At 33.5% G+C, this 18,381-nt stretch overlaps 1 protein-coding gene across 4 annotated transcripts in view; it reads left to right on the forward strand.

Annotated features, from left to right (window-relative positions):
• The window catches only part of LOC128858844 (zinc finger FYVE domain-containing protein 1-like), a 42,616-nt gene that overhangs the window by 6,453 nt on the left and 17,782 nt on the right, over positions 1 to 18,381 (forward strand). For 2 of the 4 annotated variants that reach the window (XM_054095371.1, XM_054095374.1), the window contains exon 2: positions 17,905 to 18,327. In XM_054095371.1, the coding sequence (XP_053951346.1) occupies positions 17,905 to 18,327 (423 nt within the window). Of the gene's footprint in view, positions 1 to 11,171; positions 11,404 to 17,904; positions 18,328 to 18,381 lie in introns of those variants that run through there. The other 2 variants (XM_054095372.1, XM_054095373.1) reach the window with 2 other exon arrangements.

Raw genomic sequence — 18,381 nt, forward strand, 5'->3', positions numbered from 1 at the left:
TGGAATTTTCGTCGAAAAACTGTTTTGTCAACTTTGCCGTGTGCTTTCGATCATTATCCTGTTGAAACTTCCATATAACAGGCAAATTTTCCTCAGCCCACGGCAACATTACATTTTTTAGTATATCGACGTATTTCTCCTTATTTAAAATTTCATCAATCCTATGGATTGGGCCAACACCATTCCACCAGAAACATCCCCACACCATGATTGATTCTCCACAATGCTTCACTACCCGTGAAACGTAGCGAGGATTGAATTCTTGGTTGATTGGCCGTCGAACATACCTTCTACCATCTGGGCCTATGCGATTTATCTTGGTTTCATCGCTCCAAACGATATATTTCCATTGATTTGGAGTCCATGACCAATGGGATCTCGCAAAGACTACTCGCCGTCTCCTTTGTATCTTGGTTAGAAGGGGCTTCATGCGTGCTGCTCTGCCATGCAGTCCAGATTCGACCAGACGCCGAGTAATTGTCCTCTTGGATATTTCGAAATTATATTGATCCTGAATTTCCCGTTGGATGTCAGTGGAAGTCTTTTTTGGGTCTCTTTTGGAGATGATTGCTATCTTGCGGTCAATTTCTGCTGAAGTTTTCCGGGGCCTTTTCTTACGTGGAACATTGTCAACAGTCTTAAAAAGTTGGATATGCTTTAAGGCGTTAAAAAACATTTTTTTTTAGCATTTTACTTGCTTAGAAATTTCACTGTACGACGTTCCATCTTTACGAAGGTCAAAAATGGAGCTGCGTAGGGCAGGTGTACAGCTGCTGCTTTTTCCCATTACACATCTTGAAGTCGAATATTTTAGTTGTTTTTAAATAACCAATTTAAAATATATACATACCAAAAAGTTGATTATATTACTATTAAAATAACACAACTTGCCGAATATGCTTCCATTGAACAACTGTTTCTAATTACTCGTCTCAGTTTATTTACCTTGAACTAAGTAACCCATGCACTGCGTTGGATAATATTAACGGTACTTCAATTACACAACTACAAAACAAGGCGCATTGGGTAGTAAATAGAGTAACAAAAGCAATGCAAATGATTTTAAGAGAAAAAATAACGGTAAATTTAAACAGTTTAACATTATCCTCATCAAGCGTTTATCAAAAGAGAGCGTTTCTAATTAGCTGACAACAGCTGTATTTACTTCAAAAACTGTTCAGTGTGATTTTTGTTATTTAAGTAACATTTTGTGGCTTTGACATTGACTTGCACAGCTGACCGAAACGTGACAACCGTATAGTGATATTGATAGTGTATCTACACACACATGTGTAGATATTTAGGGTTAATTAACATGTTGCGTGGTTGCTTTTGGAAATATTTTGTTTATAAACAACCATATATTCCAGTTTCTTAGCTTGTGTTGAAAAATTATAAATATGCTACTACTACATTAAAAAATGTTTGTTTAGTAAATAAACAAGAAACTGTTGCATACATACACAAGTGTTGAATGATTTTACACGTGTATAGTGAACAATAGATTATCAATAATGAAATGAAATTGAATAACTAAGTCAGGTTCATTATAAACTTGCTGCATTGAAATATGTTGTCAAATTGTAATAGAATTTCAATTTTAATTACCTACTATATATAAATATTTTGATCTTAAAAATAAGTTAAATTTGTTTATATTTCTGCATAATTTATAGGCTCATACATAAATGCATATGTATTTTAAGTTTATTTTACTATCACATTTATCAACTATCTTGTATTAAAACCAGTTTTCAATGATTGCGCTAAGTAGCGTTGGTGCGATTCTTTGAACTAAATTCAATAAAATACACCAACGTAAGTGTGCATACAAAGAGTGTTTAAATATGATTACGAGCATACCTATTGTACAGATCCATAAGTCAAAAATACTTTCAGCTGGTCGTCTAAAAATGCTCATAGCTATTATAAGATCACCTGAGTATGTAACATGGTCGCATAAAAAAATGATTAAATTTCATAGAAAATCGTATTAAAAAGTCCTAAAACTGTCGTACAATTTTGGATATTTCTTAAAAATTATTAATATTATTTTTATTAACCAATTAACTACATTCATATTGAATGAGGAAGGAGCTCCTGCGCAGTGTGCGCAGACTGGATGTGTCTCCCCGGCCAGAATAAGGATGATAGATACCAGGTTTGCTGTTTTTGTTGTTGTAGCAGTAACTTTGCCCTGTCAGTGTAGTGTAATCACCAGTCGTCTTCGTCTAGCTCATCTAACGGTAGACCCAGGAAACTAGCTGTTTCGACAGGTTGGGTCAAGAGGAAGAGGGGTGTTAGATGAGTGGGTTTGACTAGCTCTGTCTAGTGTACCAGGTTTTCTGATTGTTGTTGTTGTTGTTGTTGTTGTAGCAGCATAAACATTCCCCATACTTACGTACGGGGAATGCTGCTGGAGTGGCAATCCTTGGCCGGATATAAATCCGGGTAGTTTCGGTAACGTGGAAACCAGGTTTGCTCGTTAGGTATGGTACAAAAAAATTTTTTGAGGGGAACTTTACATTCTACGTCATTCGTTTTGTGTTTCAGAAAATTTAGATTTAGCTTAGGGAAACACAAAACGAATGACGCCGGCATATCTGTCAATTCGCTCAGAGCCGAATAACGGTCTGCTAGATAGTACACCTCTAAATATCTTCTCACCATGAGTCAGGACGTGCTCTTGAGTGTTAATACATAGTGTGGCCAAGTCGTAGACGGGAGAAAAGTTTTATTTGTGTTTTCCATACACCGGTGGGTTATTGTGGGGATATATGCTCTCGGTTTACAGTTTATTTTACATAGCAACCCAGCCAATAAGCTAAAGCAAAAAGACCAAGAACTCACACCATCACACACCTAGGTGCCTATCAAACTCGCACCTCAGTGCCTGTCAAAAAAATAGGAAGAAGGAGAGTGTTCTTACTTGTTATTTTGTACAATGGAAATATCACCTTGATCGAAAAGTTTCTGGAATATATTCAGAAAACTCAAAATGGCTCTGTGTGACGGTGCGTTATCATGGTGCAGAAACCACGAGTTTTTCCCCACAAAACCTTTAAATTTTTGGCGAACTGCTTCACGTAACGTCTCATAACGCCCAAATAATAGTTCTTATCAACTGTGTTGTTGTTGTTGCAGCAAAAACATTCCTCATACATGAACGGGGAGTGCTGCTGGAGTAACAGTCCTTGGCCGGATATATAGTAAATCCGCGTCGTTCTGGTTACGTAGAATCTGTCTGACCTTCTGGTAAAAATTCGTGGTGTACAATGCCATTGTAATCCATAAAAATCGTGAGCATCACTTTCGTTTTTGACTGAAAAGTGATTTGTTTTTGTTGTAGCAGCATACATATCCCCCATACATATACGGAGAATGCTGCTGACGTGACAGTCCTTGGCCGGATTACCTGGAACTAAGTGTTGTGGGGACGATCGAAGTACTTTCTTTGGTATTGATTTAATCGGAACTCTTCATTCACTCGCCTGATCTCTGGATTGCCTGTCGTATTCATAAATCCACGTCTCGTCTCCAGTAATGATGCGTTTGTTGATTGTTGGGTCGGACTCAACCTTGAAAATCATGTCTTTGTCGATAACAAATGTAACGATATTTCCAAAAGAGCTTGTGAATTATCAACGCCAATCAATACATTTTTCAAAATAAATTGAAATAATTAACCTATTAATGTTGAACTGCCTAACAAAACTTTCCGGAAAATAAGCAAAAACTGTCAAATCGGCTGTCTCAGCCAATTTAAAGTTCTGTCTCTCTAAAAAACACCCTAGGTCAAATACATTTCGGACCATCTGCGTATTTTGTCAAATATTCATATGTACTAAATATTATGTATGTACATATGTATGCATGCCTGGATGCTCATACATTTTTATTTATATAAGTGTATAAATGCATATTTGGGTTTTTGAACGCGCGCCTGTCGTTTGGCACGCCATATTTTGATAATTAAAATGTTAATTGCGCGTATTTATTGCGGTCTCATATATACATACTAGGCCGGGTCGATTTGTGGGGAGGCAAAAGAATCGCCCATTGCTCTGTGAAAATCATATTCTAGGGATCAAAATAAGCAACTTTGCCGAAGGAACCATACCTCTAAAACGAATTCTGATGTCTCCCAATTTGGGTCGAACTTTTTAGTTTCTTTTCTCATGTAAAGGCCAAAAATAGTGATATTTTGAAATTATTGTATGGGGAACCCCCCAGGAGAGTTCCAGGGGGTGTGCCACTGGCATGGGTGGATCGGCCGTCCAAAGTTAGTGGGGGTCGGTCATACATTTGGACTCGATTGGAGCACTCTAAATGGGTCAAAGTGGGATTTTTCGTTCGACCCAAATTGGAGGACATCAGAATTTGTTTTAGAGGTATGGTTCCTTCGGCAAAGTTTCTTATTTTGTTCCCTAGAATACGATTTTCACAGAGCAATGAGCGATTTTTAAATCGACCCGCCCTAATACATATGTACATATGTATGCATGTATGTATGTACTCTCTCGTATCTTAACAATTACAAAAGTAATTAGGTCTTTTGTCATTAAAAGTTTACCCGCAAATTTTAAAAGTTGAAGTAATATATGTGTGTACATATACATACATGTAGGTACACATACAAAATTACTATAAATAAATAAAGAAAAGAATTTACGGAATAACATTATTACTCACTTAATATTTCCGATAAACACATTTTTTTGTTTTTTGTAACTTATAAAACTCTCGAGTGGATATAAATATTTATGTAAAGATGAAATTAGAGCGAATATAACAGCTGTTGTTATAACAGCGCAAAACATTTGCCGTACATTTTTGGGGAATGCTACTGGAGTGGTGTAAAGCCGTGTGTCCACTACCAAGTTTTGTTGCGGAAGTTGCTTCCAGAAGTTTTTGTCGTGTAAACACGTTTTAGAAGTCGACTTCCAGAAGTTACGGCTCACAGAAGTTACTTGCAGCAATTATGTGGAAACACGAGTTTGTTGCTCGCTGGAAGTAACTTGAACAACTTGCTGTCAACTGCAAGTGTTTTGAAGACTTGCAGAAGTAGTCGGGTATAAGTTAGTAAACGGTTTGTGGTATTCTCTTCTGTTTTCAGTTTTGTTTTGTGTTTTTTTTTTTTTTTTTTTTTTGTTTTTTGAGTTCTTTTCAAAATTTATAAAAATGGACAAAAATAAATTCGTTTGGAGTAGTGAAAAAACCCATTTGTTAATTGAAAAATAAAGAAAGTTCTCCTGAATAATGGGACACGTACTCAAAAGAGTAGCAATAGCCAACGACATAGACGCACCCGAATGTTAGCAAGTGGGAGTTTTATAATGACATGAAATACATGACGTCATCTCATGTTCTTCAAGTAATGTATTTTGGAAACTTAAATCTACGCGCTGCAGCACCCAATTTTTCACCCAACACTTCTTTTTGTTCTTTTTTTTTTTTTTTTTTAATATGTTTCTTTTTAATTAAATATGCTGCGATGGCAACTGCCAATCTTATTTTACCACAAGACATTTTTACAGTGTCATTCGTAAAAAAAGCAAACTACTTCAAGCTGTACTCACATTGTGAGGAAACACGTCTCCAATTTCTTGCAGCAAGTTCGACGGGATAACTTCTACAAACTACTTCTGGAAGCAGACTTCCGCAAGTTTTGGTTTGAGTGGAAACACTTCAGCAAATACTTGCAGAAGTTCTTCCGCAAGTGACTTGCTAGTGGACACACGGCTTAAATACTAGATACTGGAAGTTAAAGCTTAAGAGGTCGCCGAAAATTTTTAGAAATCGTAAGATTTATCAAATAGTGAAATTTGTTTATGTAATTTTTGACTTTTTTATGATGGTTTAAGGAAAACTTGAATGACAGATTTAGACTCCTAATATAACATTGGAAATTTATTCGTGCCGATTCATTTCCGACTGAATTTTAATGCAATGAGAATTTTTTTGTAATTATTTTTATATAAAATAAAGAATTTTATACACAGAAACAGTTGTCTGTAGTATAAGGTAATGCATTTTTTAATGTACTGCCCAGTAAAGGTGAGGTTTGTACCTGCTACTTAACTTTTCTCAAATCAGTGTTTCATTAAGTGCAGCCATCGAGTTAGTCTCGTCATGGTCGTCATCTGCTACAATAAGCCAGTGCCAGTGCAATGCGTCACGAGGAAACTCAATTTTCTCATTTATGATCGGTGGTTAGTGCTCACCAATTACCGTCTGCTAAGACCAAGGTGGATTTAATAAGGTGACAGCATTCACCCAGCTGAATTTTTCGCCGTAGGTATGGCTTACGTCAAAATGATATGCTTTGTTTGTATGTATTGGTATGTTTACATTCGTATGTTTACATTTGCTTGCTGATTTTGACATGATGCTTGCACCAAACGCAACAACAAATACATGTAGGGTTTTACTTATATGTGTTTGCTGTCACCTGTAATAAATTCGCCTTGACTAAGACGTTGATTGTCTCTCGGCTTATGACATTTAATGTTTGTCAATAGTTCGTCGCAAGGCGAATTTCTTACAGTTGATGACATCCGCCCAGGTGATTTTTTCGCCGTGGGCATGAATAACGTTAAAATTATTTGTTCTGTTTACTATACATCTGTTTATTTACTTTGCTGATTCAAATATTATCTAAAATGAAATATTACAAAACCACATGGTGTATTGGGCTTGAAAAACGTTAAGCGTGATAAAGAATCCGTTTTTGGCGTTCATCGAGGGGAACCGAAATGGCAATTTGGTGTGATGCTGATTTTTTGGTGATGGAGTTCAAAAAGCAAAAACAAAATACTTTTACTTATATGCGGATGCCGTCTCCTGTAATAAATTCGGTTTGGTTCGTCGGGTGTGGACTTTGTGAACTTCGTATTTGAGCGTGAAGAGATTTTGATGTTTCTGTAACAACATAAAACAATCCTCATAAGTTATTGGAAAATGCTGAAGAGAAAATGCTTGGCCGGATAAGAAATTTTGTTATTTCTTGCGATACTTAAAACATGTGGTGATGGAGATGTTGTCTGAGTGACACAGTCCAGAACCAATTAGCACAAAGATGCCATTTTGATGCATCACTTGTAGAACCACTATTTTTTATTAGACGAACCATCTTGATTTGTTAACGATCGAGGATTCCCCCAGCATTCTTGTCGTAGAGAACCCCGACTTGGGCAAGCAAGGTTATGGGTGACTTTAAGGGGTTATATACAGTTAGAAGGCCGAAAAAATCGATTTTTCCAGAATTTTTTCTGAGAAAACTTAAATTTATTAATCTAAAAATTTGTACACATATTATGTTATCTTTTAACTGTATTTTAAGACTTAGTAATAGTAAAAATATTTATGTGGAGGAACTACAGCTGTCCTCCGGGAGCTCCTCTCAAAAAATACGTTTTTCGGTGACCACTATACATATTTCTGAACTGGATCCTCTGAAATTAAGAAAACCAAACAGATTTCGTTAAAGTAATGTTAAATCTAGTAATTAACCGATTGAAGAAGCAAAATAAATTTTTTTGGCAAAATGGCGGTTTCTCAAAAAACAAAAATCGATTTTGACCAATCATACTAATGCTCCGTATAACATAATCGGTCTAACTATGTAAACCTCAGCTTGTACTGATAACCCTCCTACATTGTACCTCTAGTTAAACTTCGGATCTAGTACTACTCCTAGATATGTTGCCCCATTGAGCGATGGTAGTCTTAACTGGGGAATATTGCTTTTAGTTGTAGACAACATTAATTGCGTTTTGCTTGGGTTAACATTAATTAATTAAATTTAACAAAATGTTTATAAAAAAACGCGCTCCAATTAATTTTTTTTTTTACGCTGTTTATGTCTTTTCCATTTGTGGAACAACATCTACACGCACACCACAAATAGGAGGAGGAGCTCGGCCAAACGCCTAACAGAAGTGTACGCGCCAATTATTATTATTATTATTATTATGTCTTTTCCAATAATTTCGGTAGTTTTCGAATCAATCAGATTATCCCTGACCTTCACCCCAACTAAGCAGTTTTTGCTCGTGACTAACGCACATATGTATGTAGTCGGAAGTAACATAAAATACCAACAAAATTGTTATCTGTAAAAGCGAAGTGTGATTGAGTGTGGAGAATCTCTCTTAGAACAAAATAAACGATCAAGTGTAGACTTTCGTAAAAACGTAGATGAAGCTGTATAGAAATGAGAAAGGTGTATTCACACATGGTAAAAGGGGTAAACACTGGCAAATTTTCCGTTCGTTAACTCGTTTTGCTTTTTCTTCTGTTTGGCGGAGAATTTTCACTTACTCTCTTAATTTTTATTAACAGCTGGTTTACCCATCAGTTGTCGAACACAATTATTAAAATAAGGGATTTTCGGGCCGGTTACGGTAACATCACAGTCACTCAATCCGCTGGTTAGCATTTGTCTCAATAAGTTTTATTTGTATGCATAAAACAGTTGTTTGATTGGTTTAAATTATTTTTATTGACGGTCTGTTTTTATTATGAATTGCAATGGAAAATAGACGTGCTTTTTAAATTCATGCGCGTGAGGAAATATTTGAAAAAACCTCAAGGTGGTATTTAAGGCGCTCGCCTTATTTGAAATGATGTTTTTTTTTTAAAGCATGTAAAACGGAAACGAAAAAAAAAGATTTCTTTTTTTTGTTTTCAGTTTTTTATTTTTTGATCCATTTTTAAAATATAAGGTTAAACGAGGTTCGTTCAAAAAGTTGTCTGCCTTTAAAAAAGGTCTCGATTCTTTATTTTTATTTCTTTTTTGTTCTCTCGAAAAATACCCTTACATGTGCAAGATGTGTGTGGTTATTGACCGAATTTTAAATACCAATCTACCTCGGATAATTGTGTTTGTATTATATACCAAATTTCATTAAAATATTTTTATTTTTGGTTAAGCTACTCGTATCGTGCGCACAAAGAGGCAGACTAGGCTAAATCGGCGCCTCTTATCATTCTACGCCTTTTTATATATGTATATGTATGTACATACATACATACATATGTATATGTCAATAACTGTCGCAATTCGCTCATGCTGTTACATATAACCGTTATGTGAGCAAAATTGTAATACTCTTGTGTACTCCACGTACACAAGTGCGTGGGTATAATGCAGGCCATACACGGAAAAAAATTAAAAAATCTAAACAAACGGTTGAAGTAAATTTCGCCAAACACCTGTGGATTTATTGATGATTTTAGTTTCGTTGCTGAGTAAACAAGGAACGCCGAAAAAAAATTTGGGTCAGGTATGTCATTTACTTGTGCTTGAAAAGAAGAGAGAATAATTTTCACACTTTATTATCGTTTTTATCTGCTTCTTATATTTTCTATTGAAATTTGCTACAATTTTAATTTTAAACTTCTGTCTTTATATTCATTGCCTTTATTTTCCCACAACGATGGCTGGCTTTTGAATAAATCTATAAGTTCCTTAAAAAATATTTGAGTAATATTGCCATTCGTCCGCTCTTGTGCACATTTCAAAATGATATGAATGAATTTCAAATGATAAAAATCGTCAACTTCGCCACACACACGCAATCGATTGCAAATTTGATCAATTTTCCAAGGCACATTCATTAAAGGTGGTGGCACTAGAGCAACAACAATTTTTTGTGCGTTTCATTGTCACGACAAAGTAGAAACGAAAGAATAAATTCGCCTTGTTTCATCCTGTGCTGACAGTCACATGACACGGCACAATGATAGAGAAGATTGTGCCTTCCGAATTCGCCGTGTCGTAAAATTCATTAATAAACAAACAAAAGCAGGGGAAATTACCTGCTTATGAAGAAGAAGAGTAGGCGAAAGCAATGGAAACAAACAAGTGCAAAAAATTATGCGCACATACACATACTTTCTAACCGGGGAGTCTTCCGCATAAAACCGCAAACCACTGGATTTGAAGGCTTTATATTCATTTGTGCTTTAACAATTTAACACCCGGCACTTCGTGTGCATTAGTTTGTTTACTTTTAATCTCGCAAATCACAATATTACCAATCCATCCACTGAATTTTCACAAATATGCAATTTATCCTTCTTTTATTTATTTTGTTCGTTTGTTTTGTATTGCAAAGGGAGTTGACGTCAGAATCAAATAACTTTTCAGTACTCAATTTGCCTTGGATACCACCTTTAATAGATTCGCCTTGCAATTTTCGATCGGTTTGCCATTTACGCCACACACGCAGCCCATTATCTCAATTTGTTTTTCGTCTGTGACCTGCATAATAAAAAAATGAAAACAGCACGAAGTTGCGAAAATTATCATGTAAATTTTTTGTTTTTATCTTGCCAGCTACTCTGCCGTTTAAATAACGTTTTCCATTTACAGAATGGAAAAAGGTTTGATGCAAAATGCATTTTGTTCGAGTACTCAACGCTTTCCTCCTCATTATCAATCTCTCGTTTTTATTTAATTTTTCTCTACTTTTATTATTGTTATTTATTTATTTACCGCTACTCAGCTGTTCTTTTCTTTATTCATTTCTGTTCTCTTTATTTGTTAAAAGCAAAAGCGTCCTCTTCCAGCAACCAACCACAAATCGACAACAAAAACCTTTCGCTCAGCAAAGCAGCAAGCCGCTCAAGTCAATGTTAAAATTTCAATTTTACTGTGCTGCGTATTAATATTTATTTGTATATTTATCGGTTCTTTATTAACACTTATAACGAAACATGATTTTTGTGACACTAAGCGAAACATAAGGTAATTTTGACCGAAATCGTTACTTTTTATGTTTTTTTTATTGTTATGTTTTTTTTCAGTTAAAATGAGGTAAATAATAAGGTACTACAATAATTATTAAGCATTTACAATCAAAAAAAGTTTTTATTTTACATAATTGACATGTCAATCATTAAAAAAAACATGAAACTGAAATTAACGAAACCTATAAAGCTTGAATACAAACACACGGTAAATCTGACCGACCGAAATCGAACTTGGGATGTGCACAAGACAATAGCGTCACGCCAACTAAATGAAAACCTGTTCAGTGGCGATGGTAGGGGGAGGGAGGAAGGTAGGAGGAGGGGCAGCTGTCAAGGTCAAGCAGTTTAGCCACTATTCCAGCACGAAATTCACTATCGGTCATTTTGACCGATGTTTCGTTATGAGTGTTAATATATTTAAATTTGTCTAATTTTTTTTTTTGTCTTGTGATATCAATGCAATATTTTTTTACGATCTCAAGTGCAATTTATGCCTGTAGATAAACGCGCACGCGAAATAAGGGTAATCAAATAGACAAATTTATGTCTGAAATTGTGCCAGCTTAGATCTTGTGTACACCAGTGCTTTATTATTGAAGAGTTTTGAAGTCCAGAAGTATGTGGTTTATTGTGCCGTTGGATGAGGTGGGTTGAAAAACAAACTAGTTCCACTTTGTAGTTTTTTTTTGTTTACTTTGGTTTTTTGTGTTCTAAAAATCCGCTAATATACAATAAATCCAATGAAATTTAAAGCGTATAAATAGTTAGTTTCATAGAATTTGTAAATCTATTCTTTTGATTTGCTAAAGAATAGCAATTTATGCTAGGTACCTTAAATTTTAAATAAACCGCTAACGAAATTGATATGTTAGTATAATATATTAAGTAAGAGGAAATGTTCTGAATGGTTTCGTGATTTCGCATTGTCAACATCCTGACATGTTGGAGCTAGGGGCATACGACGATGGTGCGAATGTAACGGATTTTCGTCGTTTCATTTTACGCTGGCATCCGATTGTATACGTCAAACAACGAAAAAAAAATCAGCTGGTCTACCGGCACCACCTTTAATAATTTCGCCTTGCTTATTTCCCTTTTATTTTTCGAATATTTTTCTTTTTGAGAGAGAGATGGCAATACCTCGGAACTTTGCTGCTAAATAATATCTACTGGAGAACTAATTGAACAAACCTATAATGAAGTGACATTTTTTTCGAGAAAAAAGACACCAATAAGTTTGAACGGTCAATTTTGAACGGTCAACTATGCTGTTAAAACAACAACAACAACGGTCAATTTTGTAGTTTAAACAAAAAAATTAAGTTCGATACATTCCTCAATACCACTAAGGCTAACATGAAAACTCCGAGGAGGCGGCGAGAAATATGTTTGCGGCTTAATGAACCGAATTCAGCATCGAATGCAACAGCATGGGGGTATACCAACTATACCGTTCTGGGAATACGAGCGTTGAGAATTCTTGGCTTCACTTAATATTAAAGCGAAACATACTAAATATCACAAAGTTTCAAAACAAAGAAAAAGAACAAATATTTTATTTATTTTTAAATAAATGCATAACAATTTTGTATATAAATACAATACAAATCTACAGTTTTATACGCCTACGAAATGTTTTTCGTGATACGCTTTTTCAATGCAGAAATACACACGGAGCTTTGCCTTTGCCTGTCGAAGAGCGATCGCTATTAGAGAAACTTCTTTCTAGCATTTGTTGTTTCATGCCCGGGCCGAATGATGAGAGTCATGCACAAACCCATTCGGCTACAGTGGTCGAAAGTTTGAGTTGGTATTCGCAATTTTAAAGCTGCCATTAGTGGTGCCAAACTTGTGGCCATCGCTGTAAACGATCATAGATACTGCGTCATAACGCCGTAACCACAACCGTAGCCGTATGTATCAATTGAATTTTGTATTTCTATGAAATACTTCAGATTTGTTTTGATATTTGCAATAAAAATTTGAATATTAAAAATGAGCGACGAAAAAATAATTATGACAAAATGCAAATGTTGTAATTAATTCTACTTAAATATCAGCTGTTTATGGATTTGTGTCAACATACATATTCACAATTGAATGTTCCTGGAGGGACGAAGTATCAAAAATAACGTGATTGTATGTCTTTAATTCAAAATGAACCAAATCACTCGAATTCACGCCTTTCACAATGTTTGGGAAATTTCATCCCACATTAAGGCAAATTTTATCTAAAGATCTTGGCATACATCCTTACAAGTTCAAATTAGCTCAAGAAGTGAAGCCTTTGTGCGTTCAGAACTTTGAAGCTTCTTGTTGTTGTTCTCTAATTGGCCTCTGCAAAAGTCATCTTGCATCCCTATTAAAAAACCGCGCTACATATTTGTCAAGAAATACATTATTTACATTTTTTATTTTGCGCAAATAGTTTTATGTTTTATGGTTGATCTTTAGATCCTTTGCGATTCTACGACTACTAGCATTATGGACATTTTCTTTAACATCAAATGCAGAATTTATTGACCTTAAAGCAAAACCTGTGAAATGTTCGTCAGTTGTTTTGCCAAAAGTCCACAGGTATAGCTAATACTCGTATAAACGATTTTTTAGGAACTCTATAGAATCAATCAATTACTTATTTTTTATGAGATATTTGGAATATATTGTAATTAAATTAAACTAATTTTCAATTATAAAAATCATGAATTTTTTATGGTCCATCTTGGATCTTGTTGTTGCCCTACAAATGAAGTGATTTAGAAATTTATGCCGCACCGAATTTCGGAATTTTGTTTTTAAAATAATTTTTTTTTTTTATTGATTTTCTTTTATAATTTTTTTTTTATAAAGTATTTTACATATAATATATAACATTTTTTTTTTTAACTTTGTTTTATAAAATTGTTTTTATACATTTTTTTTTATTAATAAATTTGTATAAATTTTTTTTATATATTATTTTTTTGTTTTTATAAATTTTTTTTTTTCTTTTTTTGTTTTGCTTTAATAAATTTTTTTTTTTAATTTTTTTAAATTTTTTCTTATTCTATATTTGGAATATATTGTAATTAAATTAAACTAATTTTTAATTATAAAAACCATTAAGTTTTTATGGTCCATCTTGGATCTTGTTGTTTCCCTACAAACGAAGTGATTTAGTAATTTATGCCGCACCGAAATTCGGAATTTTTTTTAATACATTTTTTAACTTTGTTTTATAAATTTTTTTTATTAACACTAAACCTACCATGGACGGGTCAAATGACCCATTTTAAACTTTTTGTCAGAAGTTCTTAGAAATAACATTATTAAGTCGCCGTTTGGCTTCACGACTTTTATTAAAAAAATCGAATGTATTTTTCAAGATTTACTCTTCTCTTGCTAATTGTTTTACCGAAAAATATATGTGATCTTAATAATGTATATAATATTTTTAAGACGGGTCATTTGACCCACTTTGGTAGGAATAGGAATACATAAAATATCGGTAGGTTTAGTGTAAAAATTTGTAAAAATTTTTGTTTATATTTTTTTGTTTTTATAAATTTTTTTTTTTACTTTTTTTGTTTTCCTTTTATATATTTTTTTTTTTAATTATATTGTATTATACAATTTTTTTAATTAATTTTTTTAAATTATTTTTTATTCCATATTTGGGATATATTGTAATTAAATTAAACTAATTTTTAATTATAAAAACCATTAAGTTTTATGGTCCATCTTGGATCTTGTTGTTTTCCTACAAATGAAGTGATTTAGAAATGTATGCCGACTCCGAATATCGGAATTTTTTTTAGAAATTTTGTTTTTATAATTTTTTATAAATATTTAATAAATAAAAGTATTTTTATGCGGGTCATTTGACCCACTTTGGTAGGAATAGGAATACATAAAATATCGGTAGGTTTAGTGTAAAAATTTGTAAAAATTTTTGTTTATATTTTTTTGTTTTTATATATTTTTTTTTTTACTTTTTTTGTTTTCCTTTTATACATTTTTTTTTTTAATTATATTATATTGTATTATACAATTTTTTTAATTAATTTTTTTAAATTATTTTTTATTCCATATTTGGGATATATTGTAATTAAATTAAACTAATTTTTAATTATAAAAACCATTAAGTTTTATGGTCCATCTTGGATCTTGTTGTTTTCCTACAAATGAAGTGATTTAGAAATGTATGCCGACTCCGAATATCGGAATTTTTTTTAGAAATTTTGTTTTTATAATTTTTTATAAATATTTAATAAATAAAAGTATTTTTATGCAAGTTTTTTTTTGTAAAACTTTGTTTTATAATTTTTGTCTAAATTTTTTTTTATATTTTTTTGTTTTTATAAATTTGTAAAATTTTTTTTGTTTTGCTTTTATAAATTTTGTATGGTCCATCTTGTATTAGGCGGTTAGCGAAGTTTCTGGTCAAATTTATTGTGTGGATCTTGTTGTTGCCCTACAAATGAAGTGATTTAGAAATTTTTTTAATACATTTTTTTTTGTTATGTTTTTTTTTATTAATTTTAGTTTTTTATAATTTTTTTTGTTTTGCCTTTATAAAGTTTTTTTTTTTATTTTTGCTTTTATAAATTTTCTTTTGTGTTTTCTAATTTTTTTTATACAGTAGGTTCTGTTTTTATGCGGTAGATACGTTCCGCAAGAAACAGCATAAAAAAAAAACAGCATAAAAAAAGCTACTAGTTCTATAGTAAAACTATAGATACGTTTCAAAAGTGCTAAAACCGCATAAATCTGAAATAATGTAATAAAATCGCATAAAAAAGGGCACTAGTCCCATATTATAACTATAGATACGTTCCATAGACCGCATGAATCTGAAATAATTAAATAAAATCGCATAAACAAAATATTGTATTTTTGAAAATTATATCTCTATTTAAGAAACGTCAGAATCAAAAAATAAATTTACGTCAGAAATCGAATCAGACAATACCCACATGTTGCGCGTTCGTTTAGGATTTGGCGTAAAATCACTTTCGTCACTTTAGGAATGTACACGTCTGATCTAGATAGTTATGCAGGCGGTTCCATACTTGTAGGGTTAGCATTTCTAATGTAATCTGTGATGAGTTTTTGCTTAGCTGGTTTAGAATCTTGTTTATATGTACAATTCCCGATAGGTCGACATGCATTTTGTAATTAAAAAAAAAAAAAACCGCACTATTTCAAAACCGCATAAAAAAAAGCCGCATAAAAACAGAACCTACTGTAAATTTATTACATTTTTTTTAATTTTGGTTGTTTATGAGAAGTCTTTTCATGGCAAAAATGTGCATAATGTCAATGCAGTTAGCAAAAACTTTTTTTTTATAATTTAATATTTCATGTGGACCACAGTGGTCTTCGAACCCGGCCACCAAGTCTTAGTAACGCAGAGAAGCCCTCTTCGATTCCATTATGCAACTACAGGGTGGACCATGTAAAATTTGATTTTTGAATCGGCTATAAAAAAAACTAATCAATATTTTTCCAAACTTTTTTTTTATTTTGAAGATTGAACATTGTCATTTATGAATGAAAAATAATATCGTTCAAATGACTGCCACGACTGGCTTTACAGTTCAACCCAATTTTTAAGCACATTTTCGATTGTTTGGGCTCCAATTTCATGAATGACAACTTCGATTTCGTGTTTTAAAGCATCAATCGTCTCTGTATGGTTCGCATAGCATTTGTCCTTAACGGCTCTCCACAAAAAATAGTCCAACGGGCTTAAATCACAGCTGCGAGGCGGCCAATTGATATCGGAATTTCGGCTGATTATTCGGTTTTCAAAAAAGGCAGTATGACTTTGCACCGTCCTGTTGAAACCAAGTGTCGTCCATGTCATCCTCTTCAATTTTTGGAAACAACTCGTTGAGCATGTCACGGTAACGCTCGCCATTTACTGTAACTGCAGCTCTTCGCTCATTTTCGAAAAAAATTGCCCGATGATGCCGCCAGAACAAAGACCGCAGCAAACAGTGACTCGTTGTGGATGTATTTGCTTCTCTACAGTAACGTGTGGATTTTCTGAGCCCCAAATCCGACAATTTTGCCGATGTGAAAATCAGAAAAGAAGAAGAAGACTCACCACTTTGGAAATAATATAGGTTTTCAATATTTCCCAATTTTGTTCAAGCGTATAGCCATTTCGTAAATGACAAGCATGTAAGTAAATTATTAACACATTTGACATGTCATTTGTGTTACCATTCTCAAAAAAATAGGTGGTTCAAAAAGCAAAGGCTATATGGCCCACCCTGTATGTGCATTAGAAATGCGACTGCATGATTTGCCACTAAATACATATATAATTTATTCAATCTAAATCCTAAAAATTTTTTTTCCCCGATTGTCAAAGTTGTCATTTTTATTTATAGTTGTTTGTCAATTATCATCATGGAACGACTCATGGGTCAATAGCGCTGTTGAATTCATGGGATCCCAATTTGATGTGGTCGCAGATTCTTTCTCTTTCTGAAATCCGTAGCCAGCAGACGTTATTACCGAATCGTGATCAACAAATTTTTATTCGAAAATCTGGTTACAAACGAAATTTAGTTTTAACTTCAGATTGAATGAGTTATAGACGAGAGATAAGATCAAAGCATTTGCGGTCGAATTCCATTCATACAGAAACTTGAATGTGAGATTGGAGCGTAACGCGCGGTCGGTCAGTCGAGCGCTTTGTGGTGGAAAAAAATGTAGTGTGGGAAAATTAGACTGACAGATTACAACGCGAGGTGTTGATAATCCAGAAAAAATATTTTCCACATATGTACCATACATCTACACTTGTGCTTAGATAATTAATTCACTTTATCATTTGCAATATGCGCAATATTTTTTACGCTAAGCTTTTTCGTAAATTTTTTATAAAATTAATTCACTTTCTCTTTTACAATATCTGCAATATTTTTTAAGCCAAACTTTTTCGAAAATTTCTTATCAAAATATAGTTCATTATATAAAAAAAGCTTAAAAAAAAACAAATTTTTATCAAAATTTATAACCAAACCACAAAGGGTGCGTGGTTTTTTTCAACGGGTGTACTATATTTTATCGCTTTTTATATTTAAATATTTTTTCTTATTTATCATTTCAAAATGCAAATATTTTCTTATTCTACTTTCTTCCCTTACGCAGAATGATTCCCCTAATCGGAACCTGCCAATCAGCAATGATTTCAATTCAATTGATTGCTGCACCCCTGTCGCCAAATATGATCTACCCGACTACTCCACCGGTCAGTCGTTCTTGCTAATGGATGGCGAAGAGAATTTACGCATACCTACGCCAGAACTATTTCGCAAGAAACTCAAGTGCAACGATAATACAAAAATCAAAGTAATTTCCATATTCGGCAATACTGGCGACGGCAAATCGCATACGATGAATCATACATTCTTCGATGGTGCCGAGGTGTTTAAAACATCAGCTGAGCAGAATTCCTGTACGCTCGGTGTCTATGCGGCACTGCAACGCGACATGGATGTGTTGTGTCTGGATACCGAAGGGCTTTTGGGCACATCCCAACACAATAATCGACGCATACGTATGTTGTTGAAGGTAATGTGCTTGCAGATGAAGGTACGCCATTCCCTACATTTTCACGATTAATAT

Source organism: Anastrepha ludens, chromosome 3, assembly GCF_028408465.1.
Source record: "Anastrepha ludens isolate Willacy chromosome 3, idAnaLude1.1, whole genome shotgun sequence".
Lineage (NCBI taxonomy): Eukaryota > Metazoa > Arthropoda > Insecta > Diptera > Tephritidae > Anastrepha > Anastrepha ludens.